General features: G+C 37.3%; 1 protein-coding gene across 2 annotated transcripts; it reads right to left on the bottom strand.

Annotated features, from left to right (window-relative positions):
- Positions 1–266: 266 nt before the first annotated feature.
- Positions 267–19207, bottom strand: CLBA1 (clathrin binding box of aftiphilin containing 1). Of its 2 annotated transcripts, none has more exons than XM_026698591.2 (6): positions 19108–19207; positions 13098–13793; positions 11417–11565; positions 8741–8870; positions 4793–4903; positions 267–2210 (listed from the first exon to the last, which is right to left on the bottom strand). In XM_026698591.2, the coding sequence occupies exons 2-6, from the start codon at positions 13575–13577 to the stop codon at positions 2043–2045; spliced, it is 1038 nt and encodes a 345-aa protein (XP_026554376.1). In that variant the 5' UTR covers positions 13578–13793; positions 19108–19207; the 3' UTR covers positions 267–2042. The 2 variants fall into 2 exon arrangements, with proteins under 2 accessions (XP_026554376.1, XP_087778416.1); XM_087922290.1 differs by lacking the exon at positions 19108–19207 and adding an exon at positions 18875–19078.
- Positions 19208–20281: the final 1074 nt, after the last annotated feature.

The following is a 20281-nucleotide window of genomic DNA, read 5'->3' as shown; positions in this document are numbered from 1 at the left end:
AACTATATACTTATACCTATTATAAGCAATTGACAAATCAAAATAAATAAAAACAAATGCCACCTTACTATACAGCAGTCTGGACCTCGATTGAACTCGGGGTCCAAATAATTGGTTCCATCCAGGGCCCTTTGAAATGGGAGTGCCAACTCACATGCATATGTAATCAAGAGGATTTCTGCGCTTGCATCAGAGACAATTCACGAATGGCTCAGATTGTGATGGTTTCAGGGTTACACACAGATAAGTCAATAGAGATTTGTTAGTTTTGTCAACTTTAGATTTATTAATGTTACAAGCCCTCAGACAGTAGTAGAAATATCTCTGCTTACCTCTGACGCAGCTGTTTAGTACTCAACCAGGGCTGAAGAACCCTTTCAATATTGCAATCATTTCCAAAGTGACTGATGGTAAGGGACACTCAAGAGTTGTAACTCAGAAATGTCTAGAGCAGCACAGGTTCTCACCATTGTCTTACACAAAGGCAGCTGCAAATTTAACCGAACTATTGTTCTAAAAATGAATGATAGTACACAAAAGAGTGCTCAATAGGTTTTACTCCATTAACTGAGAAGAATCTGTGCAGACTGTAAACATAGTAGAGGATAGATTAGGCTGCATCCAGATAGCATTTGTCCTGGCAAGTCAGAAGCCACACGAGTAGTAAGCCAATAGGTATGGGTTAAAAGGCTTTATAAAATTTATCAGAAACTCTGAAATATAAATTGCAAACATTTTAAAATGAAAGAAATTACTTTAAAACAAGGGGAAGTTATAGTACTTGATGGTTCATGATAGTAGAAACTAAGCACATGACTTCACATACATTAATGGCCATACTGAAAAATCTACTTTCATAGCCATTTCTCAATTTTGAAATGACCTGGATATTAAAGTAAGAGAGATGCTGAATTATTTAGCTGCAGCAGCAAGATGTACAAGTACAAACCAATTTGAATACAAGGGATGCCAGACTTGGATACCAGACTTCTCTGTACCAAAATCAGCAGACTAATATTAAATGGTTCCCTGAAGTTTCATAAAAAGAACCTAAACTACTGTTTTAATAATTGCTAGTTTTAAAAGCCAGGCTTCCAAGATGAAACATAGAAAATATAGTTGTATAGAAATGAGGACAACAGCTACACAGGACTGCTTAAGAAAGAACACAGCAAAAAGTGAACTCTGCAGTGCTAACAGAAGCAATTCATTTCAATTGCACATATGCTTATAAATGGGTTTCATCCATTGAGTTTGCCTGCTACTCAACTATGTTAAAACAAGAATAGCAAAATAGGTATTTGCTTTCAATACTATACAATAGGACAGTTGAGCAATGCAAATCAAAAATTCTCAGATTTCTTTCTTCGCAAGTATGTCACAAGAAGGACTTCTCTTGTACAGCCTTGTGTATTATGCCTATTTTAGGCTGCACAGTACAGCTAGTCAATCTCATAACAACACAAAAATTGTTATGGAATGATCTTCAGAACACATAAAAAGGCTCAGGAGCCACCGCGCACCTTTCTACAGCAAGAGGAGAGATAAAGCTATAAGGATAGATATAAAAATTATTGGAAAAAAGGGAAATCAAATGCAAACTTAAGAGAGTAGACAATGTGTGGTTACACAAATTAGTACATCTCCAGGCCAGGATAGTTGGTAAGACTTACTAGTGGAGTTGCAGCTGATTAAAACAAATCAAATAAAACCAAGGCAGGAACATACACTATGTATTTTAGGTATCATATCTGTTCAAAAAAGTTTGGAGGAAGATTAATTGGGCACACAGGTAGTACAACACATGTTTCTAATACAGGCGCAATTAAAATAGTTTAAAAAATGTCAGCAAAAGAGCAAGAGACACACATTTGCCATCTCTGAAAGAATACTTTTAGTCTATTCATTTAATGATTTATCCATTAGTGACATCATGAACAAACTATACCCATATCTATAAAATAAAATACATGGATGAAGCACACTTTCCCCCAAAGACATTTCTTTTTAAAATTTGTTTTAAAAAATGACAAACATTTCCATTAGCAAACGTTACTGCTAAACATTTTCATCCTTAAACTTTGTGCAGTAAAAAACCTCTTTTTTTGTGAAACTGTTATATATTGCATATTTGCACTGGATGGAGTCTTCTTCAGGAACAAGTTGTAAGTAAACAGATGACTCTGTCTTGGCTCAGGAGATACAGATAGCTGTGCAAAACAAAAGAAAGTAACTGAGTACTATTGAACTATTACACACCAGCATATACTACACTGCTCAAAAAAATAAAGGGAACACGAAAATAAGACATTCTAGTTCTGAATGAATGTAATATTCTTATTAAATACTTTGTTCATTACATAGTTGAATGTGCTGACAACAAAATCACACAAAAATTATCAATGGAAATCAAATTTAGCAACCCATGGAGGTCTGGATTTGGCGTTACACTCAAAATTAAAGTGGAAAAAAACACTACAGGCTGATCCAACTTTGATGTAATGTCCTTAAAACAAGTCAAAATGAGGCTCAGTGGTGTGTCTGGCCTCCACGTGCCTGTATGACCTCCCTACAATGCCTGGGCATGCTCTTGATGAGGTGGCAGATGGTCTCCTGAGGGATCTCCTCCCACACCTGGACTAAAGCATCCCCCAACTCCTGGACAGTCTGTGGTGCAATGTGACATTGGTGATAGAGCGAGACATGATGTCCCAGATGTGCTCAATTGGATTCAGGTCTGGGGAACGGGCGGGCCAGTCCATAGCAACAATGCCTTCATCTTGCAGGAACTGCTGACACACTCCAGCCACATGAGGTCTAGCATTGTCATGCATTAAGGAACCGAGGGCCAACCGCACCAGTGTATGGTTTCACAAGGGGTCTGAGGATCTCATCTCGGTACCTAATGGCAGTCAGGCTACCTCTGGCAAGCACATGGAGGGCTGTGCAGCCCCCTAAAGAAATGCCACCCCACACCATTACTGACCCACTGCCAAACTGGTCATGCTGGAGGATGTGGCAGGCAGCAGAACGTTCTCCACGGCGTCTCCAGACCCTGTCACGTCTGTCCCATGTGCTCAGTGTGAACCTGCTTTCATCTGTGAAAAGCACAGGACGCCAGTGGCGAATTTGCCAATCTTGGTGTTGGGCTTTAAGCACAACCCCCACCTGTGGATGTCGGGCCCTCATATCACCCTCATGGAGTCTGTTTCTGATCGTTTGAGCAGCCACATGCACATTTGTGGCCCGCTGGAGGTCATTTTGCAGGGCTCTGGCAGTGCTCCTCCTGTCCCTCCTTGCACAAAGGCGGAGGTAGTGGTCCTGATGCTGGGTTGTTGCCCTCCTACAGCCTCCTCCACGTCTCCTGCTGTACTGGCCTGTCTCCTGGTAGCACCTCCATGCTCTGGACACTACGCTGACAGACACAGCAAAGCTTCTTGCCACAGCTCGCACTGATGTGCCATCCTGGATGAGCTGCACTACCTGAGCCACTTGTGTGGGTTGTAGACTCCGTCTCATGCTACCACTAGAGTGAAAGCACCGCCAGCATTCAAAAGTGACCAAACCATCAGCCAGAAAGCATAGGGACTGAGAAGTGGTCTGTGGTCACCACCCGCAGAACCACTCCTTTATTGAGGATGTCTTGCTAACTGCCTATGCTTTCCACCTGTTGTCTATTCCATTTGCACAACAGCATGTGAAATTGATTGTCAATCAGTGTTGCTGCCTAAGTGGACAGTTTGATTTCACAGAAGTGTGATTGACTTGGAGTTACATTGTATTGTTTAAGTGTTCCCTTTATTTTTTTTGAGCAGTGTATATATTTGACATAGATCTGCTGCTAACAATAGTTTGATAAAGCATCCTAAGAGATATCCCAAGTTTTTTTTCTTCTGAAAATACAAACATACTTATTCTATATCCACTTATACCAAATTTCATTGAATAATTGAAGGGTCCTTAAAACTGGGCTTTTGATTATCTGAAACACACTAATTGCCAAATACAATAGAACAGGTGTGTGTGTGTGCGCGCGCACGCTCTGTTTTCTCTCAGTCAAGTGTCCACAATTATCCTTATTCTGTTGTATTAGAATTTCTAATTGACTTCATGAAGTATTACAAGATACAGATAAGTGAGACAAGATAAAAGAGAATCAGATTTACATTTACAGACTCAAGTATGTTCTACAATTTAGATCATGAAAATGGGCCTAAAGCCCAAATCAAATCAGGTATTTACCCACAGAGTTCCCAGAGAGCTTTAGTAAACTTAACTTATACAAGCAGGCTATTAGACTATAAAGATAACCAGTGAAATGCTTCCTATTGCTCCCTCTAAGAAGTGAATGATATGTGCTTCAGCCGCCAGAATCAATATAATTTTTGGCTTGTTAAAATCAAGTCTCTATAGCATGGATACAAGAAATGCCAGGCATAAAAATGTTTTCTATATTTTAGGCTTCCAATATGTGTGGAGTCCTTGGTGTTCTCTCAACTTAGTGGTTTATTGCAGATGTTTCATTATCAAACATTATCAGTGAGAGTGAATGGAGTTTGTTTCCTATATATATAACAATAACTTCCACTGCAAATGTTGTTGGGAATGTGGTTTTCTCTTTGGTAATTCCTTGATTATGGTATTCCTTGATTATGGATCATTCTGCTTGACTGTTTGCCTACTGTTAATCCATACTTATATGCCAATACATTTTTAAAAACAGAAGCAACATACAAACAAACAAGATTTAATAAACTCATTCCTATTCCTATCCCTTCATTCCTATTCTTACCTTAGTTTGAATTAGTGCTTTACAAGTGCTAAGGTTGAATTTGTCAACACTGGAATCTTCATTTTCTTTGTTAGTTTTTTCCAAAATACTGGCCTTAAATTCTGGAACAGCCTAATAAACAAGAATCATCATGTAAGGAACTTTATTTAAAACTGTGACTTTATTGTATAATGCATTGTGTGAATCATCTTGATATTAGATTGCTTCTATATTGGGCCTTATAAACTAGAGTCTTCAAGTTGAAGCACTGCCATTGTGAATTTCACAATGTTGTAAAGCACAAGCAAGAAGTATCTGCACAATTGCAACATCGGGAAGTACATAAAATTTCATTAGATGATAAAAAGGGGAAACCAGAGACACAATTGCATCAGTGGCAATTTAGAGTAAAATCTCCTCTGGATCTTGGAGCCTGACATTCGATCATTTTTATAAATAAAATTATTTCCCAAGTGATCTTCATAGAAAGGTTTTGTTTTGCTCTGCCTTATATTTTTAGGAAAATAGCAAAATGTGCAATTTCCAGGTTTTCTCCAAGTGCATTCCTCAAGGGAATACTACATTACAACATAAGGGCTGAATTCATATATAATTTTACACGTACAAAACACAACTGCTATGTTCATATGAAATACTCAAACAAGCCTTACTTATATGTGTGTTTATGTTATTTATTGGTTGGTTTATTTCAAAGTATATAAGCCACTTCAGTGGAGACCCAGTTTGGTAGTGGCCAAATGCTGGATTACAAACCAGAAGATGGCATCTTCCCTTCCTTTAGGCATGAAAGCCAAGTGACTGACTCTGGGTCAGTTTCTCAGCCCAAACATGTCACAAAATTGTTGTTAAGGGAGAAAAGGAGAGGCATGAATAATATATGAATACTATACACTGCCTTGAGTTGACCAAAAACAAGTGAGATAAAAATCTAATAATAAATAAATCTGTAGCATATATACATCTCTAGCAGGTTAAACAACAGCAATATTCAATCATCATGCATGCTACTGAAAACAAATGAATGAAAAACTGCTGCTGCTGCTGCACCATAGAGAGCATTTTAACATACTGCACCTCTGTATGGTTTGCCAATTGCACAGTGGCAGATAGGAAAGCACCCCAGGGGGTTAATGTCATTGCCCAGAAGATCATTGGTTGCCCTCTCCCCTTTTTGGAAGAACTTTATAGCTCCTGCTGCCTTAAGAAAGTTCAAAGCATTCTCAAAGATCCATCTCATTCTGGGCACCTTTTTTTGAACTATTACTATCTAGCAGACGGTACAGAATAATAAAAATAAGGACAAATAGGCTGAAAAACAGCTTCTATCCCAGGGCAGGAGCTCTTTTGAATTCTGCTGTATAGTGCAGTGCTGGTGTGGTGTCGGGGGTTTCCGGTTCAATGTGTGAAGGGTGAAGGATATGTGTTTGTGTTTATTTTCATGCTCATGGTCATGATGTGCACTGAAGATGGTGTTTGATTTCGTTGTACGGGGTGCAATGATAATAAAGTAAACCAAACTACTGTACCATGAGAAGCTATACCAGAGAATGTTTGCTGTGGTACAGTAGCATTTATGATGGGTAAATATTCCTGTTGTTTTAACCTGCTAACCACACCGTTTTAAACACACTGCAAGGAGATGATATCCACTTAATTCCCTGGTAGCTTCTTAGAACAACCAGATTTTATTGCCCTTCCTAAATTCCAAAAGAACTGGAGTTGCTCTAAAACCAAGGGAGAGTGTTATTTTATGGGAGAGAGGCAGCAATAGAAATTGTTTTTGTGGCTCTGATAAAACTACTCTCTAGGAGTACACACTGAGACCTTGGATTTTATTGAGTAGGCAGATAACATTGGGCACAGTTAGTCCCAAAGGCACCCAGCTCCTAAGCCATGTAAAGCTTTATAGAGTCATGACTAGCTCAAGCTCTGATAAGGAAACTGACAGCAAGCAGCCAGAATTACCAGATGAACTGCCTCTTGGGCAATTGCAAGGGAGAGGACTGCGCTGCCTAGTAACCAGGAGTCTCAGCTGCTGGTCTTGGAAGATGAGAAATCTGAGCTGCTACACCCTCCCCAGAGCAAGATCTCGCTGTGTGGAGAGCAGAGCAAAGGCGATCTTGCTCTTTCAAATGAGCAACATCGGGGTTGCTTCTCTTTAAGAAGAGCAGCCAGCTCAAGCCCTCCGTTGAGGGTTTATTAACCTAGTCTCTGTGTGCCTTTGCTTTTCGTCTTGAAATCTTGAGACTGTGACTCCGTCCCAAGACTGACTGACAACTCTGCTATCACATTTGGACCCTTGGACTACCACTTTTGTCTCTGCTGCTGGAGACAAGCTTGCTGGACTTCGGTGGGGGGGGGATGATTTCTTGTCTGTATATGCTTGCATACTCATCTCCTTTGCTGCTTATTTGAGAACTTGCTAGTAAAGTTTGCAAATCTCACTAGTGTCTGTGAGCCTGTGGCCCAAGACAGGAGATATAGACACAGATATAACTACCAACACTTTAAAAGTAATTGAAATCTCACAAGATTTCTGAAAATAGTGGTGTTACATGGACAAAGCCTTATTATCAGCTTTATACATCTTTTGAATAACAAAATAATGGAGCTGGAAAACACCTTGGAGGTCTTCTAGTCCAACCCCCTGCTATGCCATTTCAGACAAATGGTTGTCCAATCTCTTCTTAAAAACCTCCAGTGATAGAGCACCCACAACTTCTGAAGGCAAACTGTTCCACTGGCTGATAGTTCTGTTATGAAATTTATCCTTAGTTCTATGTTGCTTCTCTCCTTGATTAGATTCCATTAGTTCTTGTCTTGCCTTCTGGTGCTTTGGAAAATAAGATGACCCCGCGACTCTTCTTTGTGGAAGCCCATCACTGCTATTATGTAACCACAAGTCCTTTTTTTCACTGGATTAGACATACCCAATTCCTGAAACCGTTCTTCATGTGTTTTAACTTCCAGCCCTCCAATCATCTTTGGTTTTTTTCTGCACACTTTCCAGAGTCTCTACGTGTTTTTTTTTAATAATATGGCAACCAAAACTGGATTTGGTATTCTAAGTGTGGTCTTACTAAGGCTATATAAAGCACTATTAATACTTCACATGATTTTGATTCTATCCTTCTGTTAATGTCACCTCGGATTGCATTTTTTTGGCTGCTACTGCACACTGCTCATATTTAAATGACTGTCCATTAGGACTCCAAGATTGCTCTCATAGTTACTGCTATTGAGCCAGGTTTCACATAATCTGTACCTGTACATTTGGTTTTTCTTGCCCAAGTGTAAAACCTTACTTTCCCTTACATTCCATATATCTCTTTCTATCGGAGGATAGAAAGAATGGAGGATAAAAAGACTGCTATGTAAACATGAAAAAAGGGAAAACCAATTTTAAAAAGAATCAAACTCCTTAGCTTTTAGAAGAGTTATTTTTTTAATTTACTAACCCTCTATGTTGTTTGGGGTATCAGATCAGATCATTTTCATTTCATTTGATACCAAATTATGCAGTAGTTTTAATGTATAATTTTAGGAGAAGGAGCAGTATATATAGAGTGTCAGAGTGCCTACAAGCAGAGGCCTGAGTCCTCCGATCTTTCACCGGAAGCATTAGCTCTGCCACCACAAAGTTCAATAAATAACACCAGCTGTCTAGACTTCAATTTTTTTAAGAGGAACACAAAGTTCCCCTCAACCACCATTTTTGAGCTCTTACTGAACTATTAACAAATTCCAGTATTCATTTTGTAAAAAAGCAAAAAAGCTTGATATAAACTTTCACGTTTTAGTTCTGTAAATCTATGGAAACATACATACAGGATATTTTCTAACAAGTGAAATGTGAAAATTCAGTTGAACAGTAGCCTTACAGCATAGTATCTATTAAGTTTAAACACATATACTAAGAATGTTCTAGAAAGTATCACTGAATACTACCTTTTGATTAGCATTGATTCCAAGCACGGCTAAAAGATTTTCTTGACAATGAAATTCATTTCGATGGCATCTTAAATCAGAAGGGCTATTGCACTGAGTAAGAGTTTTCCATAAATTTGCTGAGTCAAGGCTTTAAAGGAAATACAATTCAGATTAATACAAGGTAAACATCCACCATATTTCTTGCTTGCATTTCAGATCAGCTTTATAAAGATAGCAAACATACTGCCCTGCTTAATTACATATTGGGTATATGAGCTCTTACTAATCAGAAGACACATATCATGATTAATTAAATCAAAAGAGCATGATTTTTTGACAGCAAACTTAACATTTCATTCTGTTACTTAAAAAATTATCAGACATAAAGCCCCTTTCAACAAATCCAGTTTTATAAAGGGATATAAGATTTTGAAATTCTTAGTATTACTGTCTTGGAAAAACTAAAACAAAGTAATATAAAACCAATACAAATTAATCAAATATATGGATCTATTATTTGTTGCTTTGAAGCAAGTAAGTAAATATTAATGTGTGTCTGCTTCTTTGCCTACATATTAATTTATTTTAGTTTATAGTATCTTAGAAATTATTTCTGATGACATACAATCCCAATTAATCAATAATTTCTTGGTGTAATCAGGGCAGAGTTTAACTACTGTTTTGAAAATAAATGTATTCTCTTCTATGAACAGGTGACACAATTCAGATGGTACTAAAGTAAATTAGGAGCAAAGTTGCCCTTATGAAGAATCAGAGAAAATGTCCCGATCAGAGGAATCTGCTAGCTGGGAATCAATCATCAATATAAACTGGCTACCACTGATACCTCCAATAAATGCAAAGCTAACATGCAATCAAGAGAAATACTGCTTAATCTCACAAAAACAAAAAGTAACCACGGTATGCTAATTGCTACCAAAGAAAGTTTGATATCTGTATTAAGGTAATATATTTATCAAGCCAACTAAAATGTCCCCAAAAATCGCATGAAACTTTTCAAGCTCTTCAGCATATTTAATCAAACAAAACAGTAAATAAAAAGCATGGACAGTTATAATGCTAATACTTTATGCTAATAGTGATAATTTATATTTTAAAAGAACATAATAAAGGAGAGGCTTGCACATATTCAAACTGAACTCTCACAGCTACAGCTATAGGTTCAGGTACCCTCCCTCAATCTCTCTTGATTGCTAGGCTAATCTATCTCAACAGCATATGAATCCAATAAGTAACACAAGAATTTTCCCTGTTTAAAAGATAACAGATTGTTTATTTAAGATTCTCTGCATTATAAGTAAAATGAACAAATTATAGGAAATGGAGGTAAAGAAAACACTAAATGGTTTTTAAAAACTAGGAATAATTTTAGAATGCATACTGGACAAAAAAGGCAAATAAAGGAGACATTGTTTTATAACTAGTATAAATGAAACATTATTTTTTAAAAAGTATACCCCCAACTACAGTTCATTACATTACTCATCACTCATTGGTTCCAGGAGGCTCAATGAGTACCCAAAACAATGAGTACCAAACACATTTTCCCCATAAAGAATAATGTAGTGAGTCACAAGGCAGCTGACACTGACAAGTTCTAGCTTGTGCATCAAGTACCAAACAAATGATGAGTACCAGGACAAAAGTTTCACATCAAAATGTATTGAGTACCAAATTCAATGAGTTTCAAAGCCGTTGAGTACCACAATACAACTGTACTGATGAGACTGTCTTATTAAGTCTGAAAACATTACATTTCCTATATTTGTCTGCGGCTGAATGTTATCGTTTTAAAAGCAAAATATCAGCTACTTTATATGTGTCTTCATCTCAGTAATCCTAGGAAGCATCTTAGGTACAATCTGAAATCACAAGACCAAATAGAGACTCATCTGAGTATTGGCAACTTCCTCCTATCTTCCCTCTATATGTTGCTTGCCAAAGAGTTCTGGGGTTTTGAAACCTGTTTGTGTTATGACTTCTGAGTCAATCTAATAAAAATATTGCCATTTTATCAAGACAGTATTGACTATTCATTCATTGGCCAGAAAGGGAGTATTTGTAGAGAGCATTCCTCATCCCTTATTGTCAGACACAACACTCTACTTCTATTGAGTGTCACCTGGAAACTAGAAAGTTGGAGGACAACACACTTCAAGCTTATATACCAGCTAAGGAGCTGGATGACTTTAAGACAGTCATTCCCTCAGCCCAATCCATCTCACAGGGTTGTTGTTGTGGGGAAAATAGGAGGAAGGTTGTTTGGCTATTGTGTGCTGCCTTAAGTTATTTAAAAAAAAATAAAGGCAGGATACAAATAAATAAAAACCACCCATTGTTTTCCAGCAAGAATAAGAATACAAGCGAAGAAGGATTGGCTCAACCAGTAATATATTCAGATAACTCTCTACTTTATTCTGGCTTGTGTGACTTTTCTATTTAGTTTTTAAGACGGACAACAGACCCTTACTTCATTATTCAAGCAGCTTTGAGAATGAAATGTCTGAAAATTGGGTTAAAATAATGGTAAAAAAATAAACACCATCTTCCAGTTTTTAAATGAATTTAAAATGTCCTGATTTTAAATTCTTGTCCTAATACTACATTTACTGGGATCTTCAGAAGACTAATCTTCTTCTATAAATGGCATTATCAATGGCAAACAAATCTTACCAAGCTTGTTTCTCTGTACATTCAGGAATGTTTGCATCTTGTCTTTCTGGGTGAAGCGCTTGCTTCAATGTACTTATTTTATCGAAGCATTGTGGTACTGGGATTTCAGGAAAACTCTGTTTAACAGTATCTTCAGAACTAACGACAACCTAAAGAAGTATATAGCACAAGAATGCAGCAGCATGTGGATTTATACAGAGGCAAAACAAAGTTTAATTACGTTTAAAACCTAGAGGTTATTCCTACTTCTCCATAGGAAACTTTCTTCTGCAAATCTGCAACAGTGAACTTTAGACTCCTTTCAAAGATTTAAAAATCACGTGGATTTCCAATTAACTATTCAGGAGAGAGAAAAAAATCCTGAAAAATCTAATGTACCATGGGGCTAACAATCCAGCATTAACGTAAGTTTCTCATTCTCCAGCAGAATGTAGGATGCTATAGAAATAATGTAATCACATTCTCATCTAATGACCTGCTTTACAAAATAACCCTCTGTACCTGGTGCTGTATTTTTGCTGTTATTTTTCAGCAAAAATTCTTATATGTAAGCAATTATTTTTATCATAGAGCCACAACCAATAATCAAGCTCAACTTGACATACTTACATTCTTGGTATTTTATTAAAGTATATATTAGTACTGTACAATTAATGGTTTCACTGCTAGGATATTGGCATCATTTTTCTTTTTCACCTCCCCTTTTCTTCTTTGCCACCAACCTATGTAATTTTTATATATGTTTTATTCCACTAGGCTTTGTTTTCTTCTATAGCTTTAATAAGAAAAGACTTCTCATTTCCCCTTATTATACTCAAGGACAGCTTGAATTTTAGAAAAAGACAAACATACTTCCAAATGTCAAATTCAGTATAAGTATGTGTAATGCACGATGAAGCTAAAAACCCTAATTTCATGAATACACTGTGGAAAGCCTAATTCTCTGGAAACAGGTCTTAGAATTATGGAGGAAAGCGTCGTAAAGACTTTGACTAAGGATGTAGCTGAGAAGTTAACAAATTCCACACCAGGGATCCTTCAGCAAGGGATGGCCTAATGAGAGCCTCACACATAGGTGCTATTCTTGCAATCCTGTAGGGGGATCCATTTATAAGGGGATCCATTTTAAGGAGACTCCTTTTTTCCTTAAAATGTTTTCCTTCCAAAGGACTGTGAGAAGAGCATAGCTGGCTAGAGAATTTTGGGAGTTGAAGTCCACAAGTCTTAAAAGTTGCCAAGTTTGGGGACCTCTGGGCAAGGCCTTCCCAATGCTGAGGACCCTATGCTCTATATAACAGCGGCCTTGGGGAGAGCAGGGGTAAAGGTGTTCACAGGGATGACTCACTTAATGACCCTCATGACTAGCAGATGTAACGAGCATGCTACATTATAGCCCTAATTCAAGGACTACCTCCAAACATATGAGCTTACGTATATTTTCCAGATTAATGAAGAACCATGATTTATCATTTAGCTCGGTTGGGCTATACTAGCTATGCAGAAAAGTAAAATAAAAAAACAGATAACGCTTAAATGCATCGTGAACTAATATGCTGTCTTAGTGCTGTGACAAATACTTAATGTCTGTATTATAAAAAATAAAGAGCAGTTATTACACAGTGTGAAACGTGAGAAAAAAGGGAGCCTGCTCAGAAAATTGATTGGTCTTATCAATATTTACCTTCGCTGTAGTTTTAGCAACTGTTTCTTTTTCATATCCAACAGCTTTGGAAAGAACCTGTCTGAATGAGGTAGTGGAATGAGTGTCATTGATATCCATACCAATTGTATGTGACACCTTTTCATTTATCTTCTCCAAAGGTTCTGGAATGTAACTTAAGTTCACCAGTTTGACCTCACTGAAACCTTCAAAATCACCCCAAGTATTGCTGGATTCCACTGTGTTGATATCCTGAGGAATCTCCAGTGATCCTTCACCAATTGTTCCATCATCATCATTGTTCCTGTGAACGTTTTCCTCAACCAGTTCCATTTCTAGGGATGCATCCAGATTTCCATTTTGGTTTAAATAATGGCTTCCAGTTCTACAGCTGTACTCACTTGGTGAGATGGCATATTTCTCTGTAGAGAGAGCTTTTAAACATGACTGGTTTTCGCCTTCCACACAACTATTCATTTGCAGTAAATTCTGTCCTTGCATTTTAGCTGTTGTAGCAAGGAGTCGTCACTTATTAACATCAACACAAATGTTATTGGGACACAATAAAGCCATTAACCTTAGAAAGATACAGTGAAATACTTCATTGTATCTTGAACAGTTTGCAATAATGTTGCTAAGCAAACCAGCATGTCTTTGGTGTCTCCTAAGCCATCAACAATGCCTCTTTTCAGTCTTGCATCAAATCCAGATTTCAGTCTGCAAAAGAAGGGTTATAAATGAAGATCCCTGATAATAAGGTGAATAAGACAAAAGATAAGCTCTCAGGCAAGAGAAATGTTCATGCTTTGTCAAATAAATTCCAATGTGCTTAAAAGCTTTTTTTTAAAGCCTTAACCTATAGCAGCCCAGGTCTATGTAACTTGCTTTGCAAATAGTCCTTGACTTACCACCACCACTGGGACTAGAATGTTCGTTAAGTGATTAAATACTTAAATGAGTCGTGTCCAATGTTACACGTTTTTTGCCATGATTGTTAAGCAAATCATGTTGTTTGCATGTTTGAAGTCCTCTGGGAAGATCTGAAATGGCAATAACATGACCAAGGGATGCTGCAACCATCAAAAATAACATCATAAATACATGACAGATGCCAAGTGCTCAAATTCGGAACACATAACTGTGGGGATGCTGCAATGGTCATAAATATGAGGACTAATGGCAAGGCACTTTTTTTCAGCACTGTTCTAACTTCAAATAGTCATTATAAAAATGGCCATAAGTCTAGGATTATATACGTCCAGGATATTTTTGTATAGATGTTTTTGCAAGGCTTGGGACAAATAAATGTGCTATAAAACATTGTCACTCCTGTTTTTAAACATCAGTTTAAATACCCAGAGTATTTTTTTTCTTGCACAGAAAAAATATGCTAAAATTAACAATGAAATACTTTTATAATAATTTAATAGATTATATTTAATCTATTATATTTAGTGTTTAAATAACACTAAATTTTTTGAGATATCTTTTGCAATTAATGTATTCATATAGGTTTTTTTAAAAAAAGACAAGAAAACCTTTACCTGCTGAATAAGTCAAATAATTATTTGCACATCATTGCACTTTACTGAAAAATAACTTAGTTTGATAAGAAATATCACACATAAAAACAAGCTGTGCATATTGCAAAGAACCAAATTTGTTTCAAATGCATGCTTGACCTCTTGCCTAGCAGTCCCTAAATCACTTTAAAAAATATCTCAGGTGATTTAAAACATTTTGACATTCTTTGTGCATAGTAATAATTTATCCATTTGAAAAATATCCCAAATATATGATATACAGAACCTGCCTCAAACAGAACACAATGTTCAATAAAATTGTAAGTCAGATTAAAATCATAATCATAATAGGCAGTTGATGTAGTAGTAGTTATGGCACTATGCTAGAAACCAGAAAACTGTGAGTTGTAGTCCCAGTTTCAGTCCAAAGCCATCTGGGTGACTTTGGGCGAGTCACATTCAGCCTATAAAAAAGCAGGCAGTGTCAAAAAACCTTGTCAAGACAAACTAATCCAGGAAGTTACCAAGAATTCGCAGTAACTCAAAAGTACACACACACACACACACACACACACACACACACACAAAGAGGAAATGATAGAAAGGAATTTAAATATATATATATATATATATATATATATATATATATATATATATATTACATATTATGCAATTATGTATATATATTGTATGTATTGTAAGAAATCACCTTCCTTTCACTGTAATTTACACCTCAGTACTTTTATTTCACACTAAATCAATTAAAAATTACTATAAGCTGTTCATCCTCTGAAGACTTCATTTCTAAATCTCAATTTGAAACATACTGTGCAGAGTATTCCTATTATAAAATTCAGAAAATCCTTCTACTGATATAACTGCTATCTTTCTTTCTGGAAATAGAATAGAAATGGCACACCCTCTTCCCAAAACCTTCTGTGTATCCTTAAAACAGACTTAGAGCAGTGTTTCTCAACTCTAACAACTTTAGGATGCGTGGACTTCAATTTCCAGAAGTTGCCAAGGTTGAGAAACATTGTACTAATGAAAGAAACTCACAACAAATATTGAAGATGCAAAGAGATCTGTGGAGGGGACAAGCACCAAATTTCTTATTTTTGGTGATTAAAGTAGTTCCACCAGAGGAAGACTGCATTTTTTTCATTTTACATAGAATTAAGTCTGCTAAGTGGGACTTGATTTCTGTAAACAACACTGCTGGCCTTGCCACCTAGGATAATTTTCTATTAAAGAGAAAACTATATTACATCACATAAATTCTATAAGGAGGAGTCTGGGACAGCAGTAGTGGTTTAAAGATCACCAAAGTATGTGTGAGGGTGTGTTCCCACTTAAGTAAATCTGGAAAGCAATGGTTCACATATTTTGCTTTGTCATTTTGCTGGCAGCTTGATGTTTATTTTAACCCAGTTACTGTGCTTTATTCAATGAAATATGGTTAGGCAAACTACGATTTAGTACAATGGGAAAAACATATATGTTGATGTTCAGATTCTTTAGAAACAAGTCAGTTGATCTAGAAAATTAAAGTGATTAGCAACATACTTCTTAGTATATATGGTTTTGAAAGCATTGCTATGTTTCTTATTTATTTTACATGATGGAACATACTGGTTACTCTGAGCACAATAGCTCTTCAAATCTAGACATCTGATTTACAGAAATAAAACTGAATAAAAAGAAGAGTTTTCAAACACTCTCCAAAAGAAAGTGCACTAGAAAATCTCAACTACTTAAGGGTAAGTACCTTTTCTGAGCTGGAAAAAAAGACTTAATCCAGTCAATTCACAGACCTGCCAATTATTCTAACAATAATCTAATATGAAACAGCACTCTAGCTGTCTGTTGCACACATTAATTACATTCTATTAAGTATTTCCAACATTCTTCAGTGGCTAGATCTGCAACAAATTATAATTCTTTCATATCAGAAGGACCACAGGCTCTTTTCCTTCGCCGTACACAAAAAAAGTTATTAATTACACTAGCATAGATAGCTTTTCACTGCATTAAGCCATATCTGATTTGTCTGGTTCTGATTTAACATGGCTCAGCCACTGCATTCTTAGTACAGCATTAAATCAGATCAGTTTATTTCATTCAACAACCCTCAATTAAAGGGTTAGTGCAATGTATAGACTCAGTCATATATTTGGTTCTGGTCTGGATTAGTGAAACACGTATATGCTCAACGTATTTAAGGGCTATCCTTTCAAATTTTTCAACCAAATTACTAGGTATTTAATGATGGTATCATTCCCTTATAGGCACATAGAACACTGTAAAGTATTAATGAATCTAAGGATTATCAGCAATGTAAAAATAACAGTTTGGTAACATGCAATGACAAAAGTGTTTTCAGTGGAAAAAAAGAAAGGTATCTGTCATCACTGTTAATAACAAGCTCTAAGACAGGGTGCTTCAAACTTGACAGCTTTAAGACTTCAATTCCAGAATTCCTCCTCCAGTCATGTTAGCTCAGGAATTCTGGGAGTTGAAATCCACAAGCCTTAAATTTGCCAAATTTGAAGACCCTGGCTCTAAGACAATGTTGGAGAATGTTTCTTTGCCTTGGAGAATTACTCATTTACCCCACCAAACAGATATCGGGTGGGGGGTGGGGATTAACATACCTTCATTTTAAGAAATAAACTTATGGAAGATACTATATAAAATCTTTGGAATGTCCAATGAGCTAATGGTTCATTTGAATTAACAAAAACCTCATCCAATTGTTCATAAAATATTTGTGTATGAAGTTGAAATTTCAGAGTCAAAAATCTTAAAAATTGATGTTGCCTCCAAGAAATGTGAAAGTTTCTTTCCAGCTTAGATATCAATCCTGCTGTTTGTCACCTAGGAAGTAACACATTCTTTTATAAAGTAGCACCCACTTTATACTTTACATTGGAGGTGTTAACGACTGTGAATTAAAGTAGAGCATGGTGGGTAGATATGCAGAAATTTGTACTAAAATAAAACCAGTGTGATCATACCAATGTGCGCTACCAGTCACATGGATAAAAACTTCTTACCCAACAAGATTGAGGGAAGCTGAAAGAGGGAAAGACAATGAATAATGTGGTTAGACAGGATCAGGAAACCACTGCAGTGTCACTTCCAGATGTGAACTGAAATGCCACCTGCTCCATCTTGACCAATGGTGAACAATTACAAGAACTGCAATCCAATAATATCTGGAGGGCCACCTCTTTAAATGGATAGAGCGTTTTCTTTAGAGGTTTTTTTAAGTCATGCCATGCTATTTGGGGAATTTTGGAGGCCTACACATCTTAAAATTACTGAGATTGATAAACACTGTTCTATACTCTCTTGACTGGCTTCACACACTGTCATGTTTTAAACTAGGAGACAAACAATGAAAACAAACACATATTGAATTAACTGGAAAGTGTTAATCTCATCATATTGTAAATATGCATTGAAGAAGTTTTAATAGTCAATACTTGGTCATTTAATGTAGGCTAGGTTTAGTAGTCCTTTTAAACGACCATTGATTTTTAAAAGAAACACAAAAAGCATTCTGTTAATGAGTGCATTTTAATTCTTGAGGGCATAGAACTGAAAAGATAAAAATACAGCAGCTATAAAAGGATCAAAGCATCTCCACTCAAATTCACCCAGATTATATGTCTACAAAAGCACCAATTTTCTTTTCTAGTGTTATTGTTTATTGTAGAATTCCATTGACTTCAGAAATAATATGTATTAAATACTCAGAGTTTGCTATCACTTCTATCTGCAAGTTGCCCATGAATTCTTCATCCAATTAAATACTATTTTTTGAAGAAGTTATGTACATGTGCCTGATCAGAAACCCAGTTTAATATACATACCAGAACACAATATGTTTAAAATATCGTAATTCCAGTAAAGAAAGGTGAAATCATAAGAAAATCCTGCACACACTCAAGCTAAAATTCGTTTTCTCTCAAATCCTGTGCCTCAAATATTCAGGGGGTTTACAAGAAATACGGCACTGCTTCACTGGGGTATCATCAAGGGAACACATGATTATATCATATAAATGCTGAATATACAAGAACTCAGAGTAGCAGGCCTGAACCCAAAAGTCAGGATCGAAATGCCCCAAATCTATAGGCTAAGGCAAGCTATTTATCCACAACCAAGACTGCTTTGAGAATAAAATGAGGAAATAACAAAGCACATCGATCTACGAGGGTTGGGTAAGAAAGTCTTAAAATGTCGCTTCGCTAAGTGCCTCGCACCCACCGATGCCCGAATCCCTTCTTCCTCCTGACAACAAGCCTCCTATCTCGACCTCCATCTCCCTTGTCATCCCCTGCAGCCTTTTCCTCCTAGAAAAGCGCTCGGGCTCCAGAGCTTAAGAGGCGACCGGATCCCAGAATACCAAAGCTGAAGGCAACACCGATAAGAAACACGGCGGAAAAAAAGCCACAACTCTCCCCCTCACTCACACACGCGCGCGCGCGCACAGGCCTTACCTGCTCCAGCCCGCGTTACCTGCCTCACCACCCGGCGGGGGCCCGGCGCCGACTAGAACGGAGGCGGAGCGGAGCGAACAGCAGGTGCCGGTTTGTGCAAGAGGGAGAAGCCAGATTGGCTGATTAAGCCACAAAAGGGGAGGCGCTACAACGCGTACCGAACGCGGTTTCTTGGACACCCGGAGAAAAACCAAGAGGACTCGGGGAGGCTCGGCCTTGCGACGCGCGTGAATAACAGGGAACGAGCGCTGCAAGGGTGTGAATAGGATAGAGTAGAATAGAATAGAGTAGAATAGAATAGAATAGAATTCTTTATTGGCCAAGTGTGATTGGACACACAAGGAATTGTCTTGGTGCATATGCTCTCAGTATACATAAAAGAAAAAAATACATTCGTCAAGAATCATAAGGTACAATACTTAATGATAGTCATAAGCAATCAAATCATACTAGGAAACAGTCAATAAAAATCGTTCGGGACGGCGATTTCCCCCCATTGTCGTCTACCAGCTGCCTTGCCATAAGAGAGGGAAAGTAATGCGTACCTATTTTAAAATATCTATATATTGCAAAGACAGAATGGATTTTTTCTAGCTTCCCCAGGAATCTCATTCAAAGCGCTAACGTTCTTTACTTCTCTGGCGGAAGTCACCGCTGTGGCTTTCTTTGAGGGTCACGCACCAAACGGAGCGCTTTTCTGAGATTTTTTTTTTATTAAAGTACAATCCTAAATGAGGTTATCGCGTTCTCTTTTCTTTTTGTTTATTACTGTTTCCTTTTAGGGCTCCCCCCTCCCCCAAAGCTAAAATCAGGGCAATCAGAGCTGAGGTGCAAAACCTCAGAGCGCGGCTAGGTGGCAGCAAAGAGATTTAGAATCCCCCCCCCCATTGTTTTCATATGCTTCGTTCCTTTTCGGGAGAGGGAAGGGGTTACGATTGGGTTGCTAGCGAGAGGAACTTGGAAGTATCGCCTTTGTTAACAGTATTTCTCGACCTTGGCAACTTGGAAGATATGTAGACTTCAGCTCCCAGAATTCCCCAGCCAGCATACTGGCTGGGGAATTCTGAAAGTTGAAGTCCACACGTCTTCGAGCTTGTGTAAGAGCGACAAACACTATTCTATTGTTTTCGGCCACAAACAATGAGCTCATGTTCAGAAAATGTTCCGGGGGGCG

This window comes from Pseudonaja textilis, chromosome 1, assembly GCF_049901715.1.
Source record: "Pseudonaja textilis isolate UNSWEBS1 chromosome 1, rPseTex1.2, whole genome shotgun sequence".
NCBI classification, from domain to species: domain Eukaryota; kingdom Metazoa; phylum Chordata; class Lepidosauria; order Squamata; family Elapidae; genus Pseudonaja; species Pseudonaja textilis.
This window is presented reverse-complemented; position numbering and strand designations above follow the sequence as displayed.